General features: G+C 39.6%; 1 protein-coding gene across 2 annotated transcripts in view; it reads right to left on the bottom strand.

The window, feature by feature from the left end:
* LOC124615372 (voltage-dependent calcium channel subunit alpha-2/delta-3-like) overlaps positions 1–18,667 on the bottom strand; it is a 332,033-nt gene that overhangs the window by 63,725 nt on the left and 249,641 nt on the right. For both annotated transcript variants that reach the window (XM_047143196.1, XM_047143197.1), the window contains exons 16-20: positions 16,694–16,890; positions 16,434–16,600; positions 7,915–7,959; positions 4,317–4,407; positions 504–611 (exon numbers count right to left, since the gene is read on the bottom strand). In XM_047143196.1, coding sequence (XP_046999152.1) covers positions 504–611; positions 4,317–4,407; positions 7,915–7,959; positions 16,434–16,600; positions 16,694–16,890 — 608 coding nt within the window. The remainder of the gene's footprint in view (positions 1–503; positions 612–4,316; positions 4,408–7,914; positions 7,960–16,433; positions 16,601–16,693; positions 16,891–18,667) is intronic.

Genomic DNA, 18,667 nt, shown 5'->3' with positions numbered 1-18,667 from the left:
TATGTGTGGCATAAGTATGGACCATTATATTATATCAATTGGGTGGTCACAAAATATCTCTTGGAACGATTTTGTGATGGATGTTCGTAATTTCAGAGAAAGATAGAAGGTACTCTACATGATGACCACAGTTTTCACAAATGTCAGTGATTCATTAAAATGATTCAATTAGCATTCTAACCTGGTACACAAACACTATCAGAAGGAATGTATTCTGACACTATCTTAATATAGATATCCATATGTGGATTAAACACATTACTTATTATGTGCCCAGCAAAAAATGGCTGTTGTTGTTATAACTACTATGAAATGCATATTACTCAAAGCTCTGACATTCGCTATAGTAGTCAGTTTGACAATGTTATGCAGGTAATGTACATATATAAAATAAGCCAATTAATTATATTTAGTGTAGGCTCCAAAATTAAAAATGTGTGTGTCTCATTATTTAGTATTTTACTGTAAATGAAGAGGGAAAAACAAAAAGGAAAAATACTCACGAGATTTCGTCCTTGCCTTCTTCTGTATCCATTATATACTGCCATCTTGTTAGTCCACTCTGTGTTGCCATAAATTTAAGGCTAGTGTTGTAAAGTTTTATTAAATACCTGCATAAAGTAAGTATTTATTTTACTCTTTTAATATTCTGAAAACTGTTTTGGGGTTTTTAATTACATATATTAATGCATCTAAATAAACAAATTTAAAATGGTACACACCAACAAACACAATCAAAATTTGAAAATATAATATGGATGGATAAAAAAATCTACTCACAAAGTGGCAGCAGGAGAAAACACACAAATGTTGTGGAAACTGCTGTATTCTGTGACAACACAACCGCCAACAGGACAGTAATGTACAATGGGTTGCTGCAGCTCCAGCACACTAACAAAACTTCCTTTGCAGCTCAGATGAAACCAATGCACAGCAACATACAAATATGCTGGGTTGTTGACAAATGAATGTCCAGCAGCTGTCACAGTATCATGTGGTGCCAGCCTTACTCCTGCAGCACTACCTGACTTCCAAGAACCATGTGCCTTCCCCAGATGAGTATTTAGGTCACTGTCCAACTGTTCTGCTGTCAGTTTGCATTTCAGCTTTATGCTGACAATGCCTAATGGATCCTCAATTAAGTGTTTTTTCAGCAAACGCACTCAACGGTCTGGGCTCTACACTGGCTGCACTTAGGGGTCCATCAATCTGAATCTATTCGCCAGGCACAACCTATGCCCCATGCTCTGCACCAAGGTGGTGGTTAGTGTTTAACGTCCCGTCGACAACGAGGTCATTAGAGACGGAGCGCAAGCTCGGGTTAGGGAAGGATTGGGAAGGAAATCGGCCGTGCCCTTTCAAAGGAACCATCCCGGCATTTGTCTGAAACGATTTAGGGAAATCACGGAAAACCTAAAGCAGGATGGCCGGAGACGGGCTCTGCACCAACAGTACCCAGCAGTCCATCATCTGATCGTCATGGGACATTATTACCATGAACTTTGTCCACATGTGAATTTTCCACTGTAACATCAGTGATTGCCCATTAGGACTTTCCAGTGCAAAATCATTGATTATCTGCTAGGATGTTCCAGTGCTTCAGTGATTAACTGTCACACTGGGCTGAGTACTCATTTTACTACGGTTTGAAGCTCCTCTTGATGTTCTGAGTAGTGCAGAGCTGCATTCCAAGAAACTTTTATTGCATTTGTTTTATTATAATCAGTGAAGTTCCATTGTTACTGGCTATCTGGGAACATCAAACATAATGTTTTTTTCTTCTTCTTGGCCATTAACACTACTATGGCAACAAAATCAATGTTTGCTCCTTCCTTGTCCCATACAATGGTGACCAGGATCAATGTTTTCTCCCACCTTGTCCACCTCTACAATGGTGATAAGAATCAGTGTTTGCACCATTCTTGTCTCATACTACAATGGCAACAAGGATCAAAGTTGTGAAGTTTAGTTGCAGTCTGCAGCACCAAGGATCTTAGATTCAGTGTTCTCTTCCCCACTCCAATAGCAACTGGGATACTTAGATTAAGGATTATTTTGTAATAGTGATGAGCATCAAAACAGATATTACTGTACTTTGTGCTTGCCCGCAGTAGCCTTTCGTACCTGTGCACTAATTCAAACTGTTGCTGATTTTTTTTCACTGCATGTGTGTGCTCTCGATACCCGCTGTCACTTTTCTCCTTAATTTTTCTGGTACTCGTACCTATCGCATTCTTCAGTTCCTTAACCCAGGTGCAAGGCTTGTTACCCTATACTATGTACACTTATGGGACCAACTCAATGCCTATTATGCCTGTTTGATGCTCCAACACACACTATACATTCCCAGGCACCTTCCTCGACATCCATCTATCTTCCTCCTCATACAGACAGTGCTCATCCACACATTACACATTTTTCGGAATCCTCCATACTGCTCCTCTACACACACTCTCATGCTACTTCCCTACCCTTTTTTGTTCCTCCAGTGGCACCTTTTCGCAGCACCAGCCCTTTCCAGAGCAGTCTCATCAGACCCATCTGCACCACTGCTGACACCACTGCCTCCTGCGGCACTATCAGCTTCAGTGTCATGCCACAGATGCTCCACATTTCTGATCTGGCAACCACTGGCCGTCTACTTCTGGTTACTGTTGCCTATGACCCATCCTTGTGGATTCCTCCAGTACCACTCCGGAGAACCTCACACACTTCTAATATTGTCTCACTCTCCTTCTTACCAGAAAAGCCACCCACCTCATGCTGATGTACTGTTTCAGGACTCACACCAGTACCACAATGCACCATCAGTCACAAGGCACTATCAGTTCCAACCCCATCCAAGCCACCTGGCAACACTCCCTGGTCCCAGCATTCCCCATTGTGAGCATCCTTCCCAGTGGATGCCCTTTGGCAGCCAAGTCTTCTTCCCTAAAGAGGGATAGAAGGGATGCTGTATCCACTAGCGACACAGACCCCAACCACGCAGTTTTGTACCGTGGGTTGCCACAGCTCCAGTCTACTAACAACACTCTTGGGCTCAGATGAAAGCAATCTGCAGCAACTTACAAACATGCTAGCTTGTTTACATCTGACCTTCCAGCAGCCACCAAGGCACTGTGTGGCACCAGCCTTGCTGCCAGAGGCATAGCACTGCCATTATGGCGTTGCCTTGCATCCGTGAAACTCTGAGTCAGGGGAGACTTACTAGACAGGATGGGAAGGAAAGACTTGATTGTTGGTGCTTGCACTGGACAAAATTTGATAACCTGCAAACTTAAAGGTGGAAGATAGGGTAACAAGTAACAGAGATTACTGAAAAAACATCATGAAAGAGTCAATAAGAGCAGAAAGAAAGTTTTGAAGACAGGCGATGGGGCAGAGAAATACAGACAGATCATAAAATAAAAGATATAGAAAAATAAAAGTAGTGAAGGAAAGGAATAGTTACTGAAAAGAAATGATGGGAACACAGTAATTAATGTAACTCTAGGACAGGTGGGTAGTGAGAACCAAGCACAGGTTGTAAAGTCTGTTCCACCTGCAGTGTTCTGAGAAACTGGTGTCAGAAGGGTGAATCCAGATGGCACATATGATGAAACAGGCACCGAGGTTAAAACTATCATGTTCTGGAGCGTGCTTTGCAAAAGAATATTGTATGTTGCCAGTATGTACCCTCTGTCTATGCTCATTCATCCTAACTGATGACTTTGTGGTGGTCATATCAATGTAGAAAGCTGAAAAGTGTCTTTATAACTGCTTATATATGACATTTGTGATTTCATAGGTGGCTCTTGCTTTTGTAGTAAAGTTTTGCCAGTTACAGGGCTGGTATAGACAGTGGTAGGAGGGTGCACTGACCAAGTCTTACGGTAGCAACAATCTTATCAGGATATTGTGAAGATTCAGGAGTGTGGGGGAGGCACCAAAAAAGCTACTTTGACATTTTATCCACATTGCCTGTCATAACATTTTGACTTTTAAGTTCCCAGGTTTTCAAATCACATCAGATGCAGGCACTGACAATCAGTCTTTCCTTCTCAACCTGTCCAGTAAGTCTCTCCTGATCCATGTTTCTGGGCAACTTTTCCATAATTATTCCCATTTCCTAATCCTCATCAATCTTTTTTTCTTCATCCCTCTTCCTTCCCCTTCAACTCTTCTGCCAGGAGGAGGAGTCACTGGCTCTGACACATCGTGTGCTTCCCTCTCCTTTGTCCTTTCTTCTGCAGCCACTTGGTGAAGTGCTCTTTTTTAATATTACAATTGTTTCTTCCAGGGAAGTGTTAATTGATTCATCAAAATATGATACTTACTCTTCAGTGTTCTCAAATGACCAACTGTCACCAAAGAATTCATGGGTCAGTCTTCCATCAAACACTAACATTTGCATCAGTTCTTTCTCACCTGAAATTAAAACCATTGCAAAATAAGATGTAGCTCTATGCAGTACTTATATTGTCAGGAGCAACCAATGATTATTTCCTTCAAAACTACAGCATAGATACAGTACTTGTCATGGGAAGCTGCCTTGCAGGGTAGGCATGAGATCAAATAATTAAGTTTACTTTCATTATATTTATTAATAATAAATTGATTTGTTCACAATTAAAATGGGCTCAAAAGTGACAATACAGGTTGAACACAAAACCATCTCTTGCATTTTTATGTCTGCAGCTATCACTATAAGAAGTATGGCATGAGATATATTTTATGGTTTAATCCTTTTAATTACTAAATTGAGCATGAAAAGCCAGTGACTGACAGAGAATGTTGAAAGAAATCAACAAGCTCACAATTTTCAGCATTGTCCCCAGAACTGATTGTGGCCCCTGGTTGTGAGCCAAGTGGAAGGTCTGAACCAGAGACTTCAAAGGTTCTGAGACAAGCTAGGGTATGACTTCTTGTACTTTCACCTCAGGCTTGAGAAGTGTAGGGTCCCACTAAATGGGTGAGTTGTGCGCTACTCATCCGATGCTGCTACCAAGTAGCTGTCTGTATGAGGGGTGGCACACAACAGCTTTTTAGATTTGGCAACTTGCCAAGAGGGGGTGGGCTGCATGCCTCAGTGATAGAGGGATAGGTACAACCACATTGAAATGCTAGTATGTGGAGATACCAGACTAACCCATGGTTCCTGAAGATGGACAGCAGCCTTTTAAGTACTTGCAGAGACAACAGTCTGGATGACTGACTGGTACGGCCTTTTAACAGTAGCCAATACAACCTTGCTGTGCTGGTACTGAGAAGAGCTGAAAACAAGGGGAAACTTCAGCCATTATTCTTGCCCATGAGGGCATGCCACTGGACTGTATGGCTCAATGATGATGGCTTCCACTTGAGTAAAATATTCCAGAGGTAAAATTGCCTCCATTCGGATATCCAGACCTTAACTACTCAGGAGGATGTCAACATCAGAAAAAACAAAATTGGTATCCTACAGGTCAGAGTGTGAAATGTCAAATCCTTTAATCAGGCAGAGGTTGGTCAGAGAATTTCGAAAGAGAAATTGATAGGCTGTAGTTAGTTATAGTGCCAATCAGTGAAGAGCTGTGGCAGGAAAGACAAGTCACATCAGTTCAAGGTTATGAACAAAAAATCAAATAGGGTAATGCAGAATTAGATTTAATAATGAATAAGAAAATTGAAATGCAAGTAAGCTATTATGAATAACATAGTTAATGCATTATCATAGTCAACATAAACATAAAGCCAACACTTACTGCAGTAGTACAAGTTTCTATGCCAACTAGCTCCACAAAAGATGGAGAGATTGAAAGAATGTGTGGTGATATACAAAGGAAATCATTCAGATATTTAAGTCAAAAAATTTAATAGCTATGGGTGACTAGTTTTTGGAAGTAAGGAAAGAAAGGTAAGGAAAAGTAATAGGAGAGCATGGACTGAGAAAAAGCAATAAAGAGGAAGCCATCTGACAAAATATTACAGAAAGCATATTTAATCACAGTTGAAACTTGGTTTTCAGAAACACAAACAAAGGATGTATATGTGGAAGAGACCTAAAAACACCAGAAGGTTTCAGACTGATTTTTTAATCAATAAGAACAAAGATTTAGAAATCAGATTTTAAACTGCAAGGCATTCCAAGGGCAGATGTGGACTTCATCCATAGTTTACTGCTTACGAACTGTAGATGAAAACTGAAGAAACTGCAAAAAAGTAGGAAATTTAGAATATGAGACCTGAATTAAGAGAAGGAACCAGAGGCTGTTGGGAGTTTCAGAGGAAACATTAGACAATGTTGAACTGAAACAGTATACAACAGAAGATGAATGGGTTGCTTTGAGAGATGAGATAGGAAAGGCAGCTGAGGATTACATAAGTAAAAAAAAGGTAAAGTAGAAATCCATGAATAACACTGGTGACACTAAATTCAAATGGCAAAAGGAGAAAAAGTAAAAATACAAAAAATGAAGCATGTGAATCTAAAAAATGAGAATACAGCTGTCTAAGGAACAAGAGTGTCAGAAAGTGCAAATGGCTAAACAGAAGTGGTTAGAGGACAAATGGGAGGCTGTAGAAGCATGCACAATTATGAGGAAGATAGATGCTGCATACAAGAAAATAAAAACGACCTTTGTACAAAAAAGAAGCAACTAAACAAATATCAACAGTTCAGATGGCCATCCAGCATTAAGCAACAAAGCAAACCTGAAATGTGGAAGAAATTTAGAGGGTGTATATGCAGGAAACAAATTTGAGAACAATATTAGAGAAACAGAAGAGAATGCAGGTGAAGATGAGATGGGAGGTATGATACTGTGAGAATAATTTGACAGAGCACTGAAAAACTCGTCAAAACAAGGCTGCTGGAGTAGACAACATTCCCTCAGAATTACAGAGATCCTTGGGGGGGAGCTATTTATGACAAAATTATTCCACCCGGTTTGCAAGCGACTTAAGACAGACAAAACATCATCAGACTACAGGAAGAATATAATAATTTTAATTCCATAGAAAGAAGGCATTGACATAAATTATTTACAAAAGAATGGAAGAATTGGTAGATACTGTGTTAGAGAAGATTAGTTTTGGTTCAGTTAAAATGCAGAAGATAGGAAGAAGAAGGCCAAATCCACTCTTACAGCATTTGTAGATTTAGATAAAGCTTATGACAGTGTTGACTGGACAACAATCTTTGAAATTTTTAAGGTAGCAGGCATAAAATACAAGTTACTAAATCTATGCACTGAGCAAGCTGCAAAGGAAACCAAGGAGAAATTTGGAAAGGGCAATGGAATGTAGCTGAATTAAATCAGGCAATGATGAAGGAAATAGATTAGGAATGAGACAGCAAAAACAGTAGATGAATTTTGCTATTTGGGCTGAAGTAGAGCGTATGACAAATGCAGACTGGCTTTAGCAAGAAAACTGGCTATAACAAGAAAAGCATTTCTGAGAATGATAAATCTGCTAAAATATAAAATAAATTTGGGTGTTAGAAAATTTTTCTGTAGGTATGTGTGTAGACTTACACAGAAGTGAAGACGGATGATGCATGGTTCAGACATGAGACAGTTTTGAAATCAGTTCTATCGTCTCTATTACTAGCAGGTCTGACTTATGCTGACTTCTGTTTACTGACAACACACTTTGTTCAACAGGTTTTTGCAAAAGCTTGTCTAAGAGTGAAACTAGATCATTTATAAATTTTGTATGGACCCTGGTAGTGCTATTGATACCTATGTGATTCATCTTTGCTGTGATACAGCAACTGAAAGCATGAAGTGGCATATTACATTTAAAATTCTTAGAAACATTTAAGATGAAGAGTCTAAATTTTATTTCAAACCTTAACATTTATTTTATGCCATTTAATTGTATGTTATTCTATGAATAGGGCTGCCTCTTATGTCATTTCTAAAGAATGTAAGAAGTATCTTTGTAACTTACAGTAATATTCATCTTCTGTAATTTCTGGTCTGTCACAGTTCACAGCTGTAAAAAAAAAAAGAAACATTATAGAACAGAAATGCTGATCTTGACAATGCAATTTTTCTTTATTACTATTTCACTGAGTAATGGAGAACTCTATACATGAACCAGTGCTTAAAAATTAGATACACACTTTGTTTCCACAAAACAAAGATAAGCACAGCAATAACAAAAACTCAAGAAATTGTGTGCTGATTTGCATATGACATGACACTACACACACAATCCATAAATTCACTGTTTGAGGCAAAGATTCTCACTCAGACTTAGAAAATCTCTGAAATGAAGAAACAGGATGTGTCAGTTTGGTACAATAGAAGTAATCTCCTTAGACACAGTCGTCATTGCATGCTTGTTCGGTGGCAAATGACTCTAGGTAGCTTGTTAAAAGTCTTCTAGTGGCAACAATTTCACCAGCAGAATTTGGCTGACAGCTGTTGGAGAGGAAGTGACATACAGTTCCTGATTACCACACTTCAACCTGTAGTAAATCACAAAGCTCTCCACAATATTTCATGGATTAAGGACTAGTTTCACAGTTGTTTGTGCATCTGCAGTGACAAACAATTCCTTGCCCAGTATGCCGAATGTCTTACTAAGGCCTTCACAAAAAAAAATATCCTCCAAACATAAACCTAGTCCACAAATATATCTCCCCTGGTATACCCAATTATGACCTGAACTCTTCAAGCATCCTCACTAACTGACTGCAAAGTAACATCTCCTTCATTACTCAGTATCATATCAGACTGGAAAAACCTAATCATATCCTCCGCCAGACCGACAACTATCACTGCACCCTTAAATGAACAACTTTCCTGCACTCCTTCACCCTCTAACAAAGTGGTATTCCACTGCCCATCAAATCTATGAAATATCCTGAACCATACTTGAGCCACGCCTACTCTCAAAGCATTTTTATGTGGGCCATATTCCTGTGTAAGATCCAAGTGCAAGATTTGTCCTACATACCACCCAGCACAAATTATTTCAATCCTGATCCAAGCATATTCTGTCTTACTGATGAGAGGACCACAGAAAAAACAGTCCTGACATGCACCAATTATTCTTTAACTTTTGCACAGCCTTTTACATGGGTATGGCCACCAATTACTTGTCACCTGAATGAACTGCGAAACTGTGGCCAAGAGCCAAGTTGACCACCCAATGGCAGAATATGCTACCAAGGACATGTTTGACTCTACATGTAAAATGTGGATCTCCCCCACTAATCTCCCAATAGCTGATTCTTGGAATTACATAAATATGATTTGTCCTTTGATCAGCTGGTAAATTAAATTAATACAAGTGCAGGCTATACATGCTTACTGTAAAGAATGTGATACATTGCGATTTTTATTATGTATCTGTATATTTACAATTATGTTTCTTTCTTTCTTTTACATATATTAATCATCTTTAATACCGTTTGAAGTAAGTCTATGACATCGGGAAAACAAAAGTTCAATATCTCATTTCTTATGAACATGCAATTCTGCACAAACTGAAACTTCATGCAAAAATACATCTCATCAGACAGTTCAATAGTTTCAAATCCAGGATGGCAAAAATTTGCTCAAAATATGTAAAATTTCAAAGATAAGTTTTAGAAAAACATTACATACACACAGTCAATCATTTAAAATATTAATAGTTGAAATATTCAAAAGCTTACACACAATTTAAAAAAAATATAAACAAACAGTAAATCTGTAAGTGGTAGTAACAAAACTATTTAATTTTTTAAAAATTTGCATTTTTCTTACATGAAAGCAAAAATATGTGTCAGATGAGTCATTCATTTACACAGCGTATGTTGTCATGCAGTGGGGCTATCAGCACCCTTACAAATACTAAAAGAAACAAATTTGGATGAAAGTGCTAAAAATATTTTCACATAGGGAGGATAAACCTACAAAATGACATCACTCATATTACCCCACACAATCACTATCTCACATGCCTTGAGACAATGGAGAAAGAGTGAAAGGTGCTACACCCAAGATTAAAACATAAGTAAAGTGACAGAGAAGCTAAAATAATGCCCTAGGGAAATGTGACTGGTTGACCACCGATAAACATGGGTGAACCAGTCAACCCATTAACACATTAAGAACATGTGCATAAAATTTTAAGAAACATGTTGGACATATCATAAAATCTTAAAAGTATCACCACATTAATTTGAACGTCACTTAAAATAGTGAAAAGACCTGTCAGGAAATCTGCTGCTGCCCTCTGGTCTGAAAATAAAACACAGTCTAATAAAATTTGGTGCACAGTGATCTGTACATCCCAAGCAGCACATATTGGAGGGTCCTTCCACCAGAGCAAGAAGCCATGTGTCATCAGTCTGTGGCCTTTGTGAAGACAAGTAAAGAGGACCTCATCCCACCTGGGTGATTGGAAGGAGGTATGTCATGGCCGTGTTGTTGACTTTATTAGATGCAGCTTATTGTCTGTAACTTCCAGCTACTCTTCCTCCCATCGGTGCAAGACTCTGTACCTCAACAATGAGGCAACAGCAAGGAGGGGGATGGCACACTGAACCAATTGCGGATCATAACATACCTCCTTGGCTACTACATCTGCTCTTTCATTCCCCACAATACCCGTGTGCCCTGGCACTCAGCAGAAAGACATCACCTTCCGCAGCCTTTGTAGTCAGAGGAGGGCATCCTGTATATTCTGGACTACTTTATCTACTGCATACAAGCACTGTAGAGATTGAAGGATACTTGAGGAATCATAAAAGACAAGAAATTTAGCACCCGCAACACATCACTTCTATTGGAGTGCCTACAAGACTGCATATAATTCTGCACCAAATAGAGTGAACTAATGAGGGAGATGGGATCTTGAGGACATGATTACAGAGAACAACAGAGTAAACAGAATAACCAACAGAATAACCATTTAGACCCATCTGTGAATACAGCCCTGTAATTGTGATGCTCATTTAAAATATCAGAAAATAATTTATTAAAAGAATAAATAGGAGTGCAATCTCTCCTGTATTGCACTAAATCTAAAATCACTCTGGGACTCTGCAGTAACCAGGGTGCAGTTGGATAAAACCCTGAATTTGAGCCTGTACATCCTCCACACCAAGCAACTCCAGTGCATGCAGCACAGATCCCAAATGGCCTCATTGCCTGCGGATGATTAATACAGATATGCATTTCATAGCTGGACAAGTAACAGTATGGTATGCTGGGTAAGTGGCAATAGTGAGGAACTTACATGCCTGATAGTCCAGTCCCCAGGATCTGTGGCTAAGACACTTCAAGATGTTCAGTACCTTCTGGGACATGGTCTTCAGGTCCTTGAGATGGAGTAACTAAGACAGTCTGGAGTAAAAAATGAGGTCCACAAACCTCACAGAGCTTTCAAAAGGGAGTATGGGTCCCACATACTCCTTTCAGGTGAATTAAAAATATAACAAGAAAGATTAAAATGAACACATACATTCTTCTCTGAACAAAATGTAAAACCTGTCTTTGCAGCCCACTCCCCCAACCTCTTCTCTGTAAGGCCCTATTGCAGCACTAGATGAGGAAACTGTTCACAAATAACAAGAATTGCATAGGACTCCTTAACATAGACATAATACTGTTTATGGCTATGGCAAAGAGGGTAACACTTAAAACACTGTCCTGAGGAATACCATTCTCCCACTTAAAACAATCTGACAGCACATCGACAACTTGGGACCTAAAAAAGCGCTTAGATTGGAAAGACCCTATGAAGATGGGAAGGTGGTCATAAAAGCTCCATTGGTGGAGCTGCCCAAGAATACTGTCTCTCCAAGTAGTGTCATACGCCTAACTGATGTTGAATTATATAACCAGATGGTGATGTTTACATAGGGGAGCCTCCTATATAGCTGCCTCTAGCAGGGTCAAATTGTCAACAGTGGGTTAAAATCTCCTGATCCACACTAAGAGCAGCTAAGGAGTTGCCTGGTCTCTAACATCCAGACTAGATGATGGTTAGACATTCATTCCAAGGTCTCTCCTATGCAGCTCATTGAGGTGACACTCAAGTGGCTTGCCTGCCACATCAAATTAAAAATTTGAGAGCAATTTCCTTTGACACTGCTGGCAAATGTCAAAGCATACTTTGCCACATTTGGCTGTGACCGAGGGCAATATCATGAGTCTCGGACAGTGCTGAATCCAGCTCTCACATGGAGAAATGGAAGTTGTAAGACTAACAATTGTTGGATCTCAAGTCCAACTTGCCTCTCTCTACAGTCTTGCAGTAATGGCTGAATGCCGAATCCTGGCTGGCATTGGCAGTAGTTTTTGAAAAATGCTCTGCACCATCTGGGTGATGTCTCTGAGTATTGTTTGGTGACATCCTCATTTCAGCACTGCTGACTATGTTTACTGGAAACCTTCTTCTGTAGACCAAGTGGAATGGTTGATAGAATCCAGGAACGTGGGGCATGACCTTTCCTGCTGTTCTTGATGGTGCATTGAGCTCTGGCCCTTGCCATTCGAAAAGCCGGGATGTTTTCTGCCATTGGATGGCATTTAAACTGTCACACAAGCCTGAGCCAGATTAATGAACAGCCTCATCAGTTGTCTCTGAAGATGACGAGAAGACTTCAAGATGGGAAAGTCAGCAACACGGTGGATCACTTGTGTGATGTCATTCACCCACTCCTGGATGCTGCCCCAGCATTTCACACAAGACTTCTTGAGAAATTGGGTGTTGACATGTACCAGTGGCCGACTCATTGTGCTTGGAGGTGGATGAGTAAATTTCGAAGGTTCCATCACATTTCCATGAGCAGCTATATAAATAATGGTGCACCCAGACAGAGCCCCACTTGCCTGGGTAAGCCTTATACAATCGAGATGTGGAAGATTCCCCAGTCATTGCCCACTAATGATTGTTGCACCTCAACAGCCATGCATCAAATCAGCATACAGCACATCTTGATATTGAGGGGTATTTTATAGAAGTTTTTACCACTCTCGTGATCTGGGTGGTCAGGGCAAGATCCCCATTACCTGCTGCACACAACATTACACTGCTATGCCATACAGTGATCACTAAAGCTTGCCCAGAGCCTATGTTGGCCAAACACTGGTGGTGCTTACCAGTCCACAGCTCAGGTACCCTGGTGTCGCCAAGCTCATACCCAGCAAATGAATGCTGAGTCCCTGAGAATATCTATGTTCACTCCACAATGCAAATCAAAATAAATTACAACTGTAATAATGTAAAACTTACTGCTAATTGATATTTATTTATATACATGCCAGTGTGAGTCCAACGTTTGTTGCTGTTGGTGGGAGTCACAGAGAGTTGAACTTGTTTTCAGTCAGTAATGTGGCAGATTTAAACAAATCATGAACAGATTATGTAATATATGGACACTGTTTTCGTAAATGATAAGCGAATACATATTTACATAACATGAAAAATGGGGTTTCTTTCAGTAGTTTGAGTTACAACCTGGTCCCCTTATGAACCTTACACAATGAACAAACTTACCAAATGTTTTCAGGAAACATTCCTTGTCTAGCTTATGGAGCATTGTGGTGCAAGTTCTACAAATGTGGTATTGATTTGCAACTAAGTAAATTCACCAACTGCACTTTTATTATTATTATTACTATTATTATTACTATTTTGAATGCCATGAATGGCTTTGGCCCACAAGGCCATTTTTCACTGACCTCAGGAAAGTATATTGGACCTTACAATACTTTCTTCTATTCCCCTACCCTCCTACTCTCAATCTCTATTCAGCCTCATGCCCCAGACCAACCCATGTTTCCATGTCTTCCAATTCATACCACTAATGTACAATCACACTTTTTTCTCTACAGTTGCCCTCTTTCTCTGTTCAATAGCCCCCCCCCCCCCCCCCCCCCAAATTCACTCCATCACTTCAATGTGAGACACAAGCACTCTGGGCCAATGTGGGTTGACTGGTGCCACATTTCTATTCCATTCTCTTGTTAGCTCTTTCTCCCAGCTGTCAGTCTTCCTTCCCTCCAAATATCCTTTCTCCTCCTTCCTCTGTGCTCTATTTAACCCCCAAATACACCAAAATTGCTTTTGTGTCTGTTTAGCTATGACAAAGGAATTCTTTGGAAGATCAGAAATGTTTTGAATCTCATTTTTGTGCCTGTTGACTGTTCAATCCCTCAACTATAGACTGAGTTGTTACATTTGCTCCACCCATTAGCTGTATTGGACACAAGACTTCTCCCTTGAAGTTAGAGATTACGAAACATATTGTGCTGTCCAAGATAAACTGCAAGTTATAAGCAAATACAGACCTATTTAAGTACTCACAAAACAACTATTTCTTGAAAAAAATTATAATTATATATTAATACCTTCAGCTGCTGACAGGCATTGATATATATCAATGGAGACAGGTGAAAATGTGCGCCCCAACCGGGACTCGACCCGGGATCTCCTGCTTACATGGCAGACACTACATCCATCTGGGCCACTGAGGGAGCAGAGGATAGTGCGACTGCAGGGACTATCTCGCACATGCCTCCTGCGAGACCCACATTCTCACCTTATATGTCCACACACTACATTCGTAGTGCCACACACTCATTACTCGTGGAAGACATTCTCACCAACTCCCGTAAGAGTTCGGGTAATATGCGTGCATCCACACAGAAGAAGGAGGTCATGGCCAGTATTGCCAGAACTATACACTTATATGGATATGGTGTCTGTTCTTTTGGACAAGTCCCTGCAGTTGTACTATCCTCCGTGCCCTTGGTGGCTCAGATGGATAGAGCATATGCCATGTAAGTAGGAGATCCTGGGTTCGAATCCTGGTCGGGGCACACATTTTACCTGTCCCCATTGATATACATCAAAGCCCGTCAGCAGCTGAAGGTATTAACATATAATTCTAATTTCATTCTAGGCGGCTGCAGGTCATCAATGGTGTTGGTTCTTTCAGACATGTCCGAAAGAACAGACACCATATCCATATAAGTATACTATCTCTTGAATTTTGCTCTAGTTTATCAAAACTTATTATATTGGCAAAAATGTTGTTTCATGTGTAACTAACATAAACAACTACTCAAGGATTAGGTCTCAGGTCTGTTCTGACCGGCCAACTGCTACCTAGGAGGCAGTATGAATAGCAATCTATGATAGTGGGACATGTGATCACCATGCCACCAATCCCTCCTACCGTTATTTCCAGTAGATGAATTCTGATGATGTCACTGCTTCTTTATTTAAGCAGCTACCCATCTGGCCTCGTGAGGCTGAGTGGACTGCATTCTAGGCCTTCCCACCTCAGAAAAAAAGGGGTGATACTCCAGGAATCATATCTAGGTCTTTCCACATCAAAGGCAGTGACGCTAACCATTTGGCTATGGAGCAATCTTTAAATGAAACTTACCTATAAATAGGCCTATACAAAAGTTACTGTATAAAGAGTAAATACAAGAGAGATAACAAAAAAAGAATCTATAACATTAAAAATAGAGAAGAAAAAAACAAAGGAGTTAACAAGAAACTAATATCAAGAAAATAGATATGGATTTGAACCCTCAAGTTGCTAAAAACATTTTTTTGCACACCTCAATCATAGACCTCATGAATAGAAATAAAAAGAATGAAGGTTTATTCTAAACTCTGGGCTAACAGAAACAATTCAGAATCATAGGTCATAAGAAACAATGGCGCACAGAATGTGCAATAATATTCCTGTGTGACACAAGGTCAGACAGAAAGGAAACAACAGAGGTATCAAGAACCACAGAAGAGGGAAAAAAGGATGGTTGGAAATACTGTCTCATGACAGGGAAGACATTAGTAGCAGAGTAACAGCTCACATGAATGAAGATAGTGAGGCAGTGCTCACATGATAGGATAGTTAGAGAAAAGCACAGGTGGAGATCTGAACTTCATTCTTTTGAGTATCAGATATTAAAGAGAAGATAAAAGTCCAATGAAGTAACAGTTGGACAGAAGATGTAACTAAATAATGATAAAAAATAAATATGTTAAAGTAAATGAGAGAAGATGTAAATTGGATTGAACAAGGAGAGATACCATCAACTAAGTCAGTGACAGAAGATACTGGCAACTGATTGCATGATTCATGTTCTCCAATTTATCAGCTCTATTCCCTGATACAATAGTTTTTATCCTTTTGATCCAGCATAATTCTCATTTCATCACTGCATCTTTCTCTTTTCTGTCCCTTTCACTTTCTCCACCTTTCTGTTTATCTTTCCTTAGTTCTAAACCCAATGCTGAATGACTATTTTATTTTGTGTTGCTGTTCACTCTGATGCCCCATGTACTTTAATGTGAGCCACTGTTTCACTTGTTTTAACAAAGTTTGAATAAATTTTTGGATTCCATTTCCTGACACATTTACATCACATTTCAATTCACTCCTTTTAAACAGTGTGATTTTGGTGATTTTCACAGCAGAATACAAATGCAAATTATTTAATACACACGTGTAGTTGAGCGTGTGGAGTAATCCTCTTCTTGACCTATGGGATCACCAGCAAACATTTCCTTCCACTGAAAGTTCGTACTGCTCATACTCTCCAAGAAGTGGTACACTTCTCTTTCTGGTGAAGTAAAGTTGTGGAGAGAGCCATGGAAGTATTTGCAATACAACCTGAAGAAATCAGCAAAATCTGAATTATCACATCAGTGAGGCATCCGTACAATCACAGCATCTAAAGCAAATAAATGGCGTATGCGTACTGACCAGTTTGGATGCACTTTCCAGTTATTTCCTTGGAAGTAATTGGTAACTGGCTTTCCTTTCCGAGCATGATCTTTTATTATGTCATTCACTCTTAAATAAAACTTGCCATAACCTTCAGGCAAAGAAATACCAAGACTAAATGGAGTGCCTTCCAACCCGGAAAAATAGTAGTTCCGTTCTTCGCTCATCACACGTCGCTAAAAGTAAACATTAGTCACCCTATAATAAAATATTTGTTTACTTCACTGATAAACAGAAATTAATTATTACTTCCTGTGTCAGTCAATTTCTTTAATAGCAAGTGAGGCTGACAAGATTAGCAGGTCCCATAGTGCTCAGAGCCATTTGACAAGATTAGCACAACACATCTAGACAGGTTACTGCAAACACATGCTGACATAAATAGTTTACATCTAACTGTAGCTAGTGCATAAATACAGTATATATAGAATCATGATGTTCTTGCTAAGTTTTATATTTGACTTATACGGCAATATGATAGCATCTCTGCCCTAGTAGTCTAAAGCTTAAGGTAGATGTTTGCCACCAGGATGGCTACTCAAATTTGGAAAAAAAAAAAGAAAATCGCTGAGAATTCCAGGTGTTGAGGAGGAAGATACTGTCACGAATCTCGTGACTGGTGAGAGGCGAGGGGGTGGAGGGGTTGCAGCATACCACAATAACGACTTTTCTTTGATCTCACCTGAGCTATATACCAGCCATAAGCAGCAGTTTAACAACAGTTTTTAAACACTGATAATTTATATAGAATAACATTCACATAATTAACACAATTTGAAATATTGAGTGTTTTTCAATTTGTGATTCATAAAACTCAATAAAATTCAATTTCAGTGCTAGAGTAAAAATGCAGAATTCCCTGAGAGTTTATCAAATTCATGAAATTCTCTGAGATTTCCCTGATTTTTCTGTGTAAAATGTAACTGCCTCAAAATTCCAGGTTTTCCAGAAGAATCACCACCCTGGCCACACAACAGAACTAAATTCAATTGCTGTGTGGTGCCATTAAGTTTCCGACCATCCTAACTTGATTTTTCCCAAATAATTCAATGCAAATGCCTGCACACTTCCTACTAACACAGGGACATGACTGATACCTATAACTTTCTTTCTCCATTAATACTTCATTGTGGCCTGGGGTTATTGGAGTAGTCCCTTATTGTGGTGTTGTTGAAGTTCGCAACCTTATTCCTTAGGGAGGAAAGAGTAACAGGTTGGAAAGAATTGACAGGTCATTCAGACCCAGGGTGAAGAGACTCACCCATTGTGAGGAAGAGGGGAGACAAAAAGGCATCAGAGATAGCAGCTGGTCATGATAGTAAACCAGTCAGCGCTGCAGGAGCCTCAGTAGAGAACTAACAGGATAGAATTAGAAGTAAAGCTGGATTAAGAGGAAAAACATTTCTTCTTTCTTCCACAGGGTTACTACAGCTGTCGCTGCATCCCAGATCTCTGCTGCCAAATGCCCCAATCTCACCATTTATCTGTATCCTCATCAATTCCTCTTCTCTCCATCGCTTTTTCAATATCCCTTAGCCACCCTTTCCATGGTCTTCTCTTCACTTTCTTCCAGGAACATTCCATGAAAGTGCCCTCTTCAGCCATCTCTGTCTTCTTCCATTCTTTTGACATACCCTAGCAGTTTTTCTTCTCTCTATCCATAATACTATAATAGGTCTGCATCCTATCTCTTATTTCCTCGTTTCTTAAGCAGGAAATTCTACACTCTCTTTGCAAGTGGTCCATTTATAAAGCTCTAAGTCTCTTCTGGTTCCATTGTAAATTTTATGGTCGCATTTCAACATTTAAACTCATTTTTGAGGACCAAAGTATGGGCTTCAATTTTTGGATAGGTGCCCTTCCCTGCCTAACCTGTTGTTGAATATATCTGTCACATGTTCCATTATGTGACAGGATACTACACAGGTTACTATGCAGGTATTTAAAACTCTT

Source organism: Schistocerca americana, chromosome 5, assembly GCF_021461395.2.
Source record: "Schistocerca americana isolate TAMUIC-IGC-003095 chromosome 5, iqSchAmer2.1, whole genome shotgun sequence".
Lineage (NCBI taxonomy): Eukaryota > Metazoa > Arthropoda > Insecta > Orthoptera > Acrididae > Schistocerca > Schistocerca americana.
This window is presented reverse-complemented; position numbering and strand designations above follow the sequence as displayed.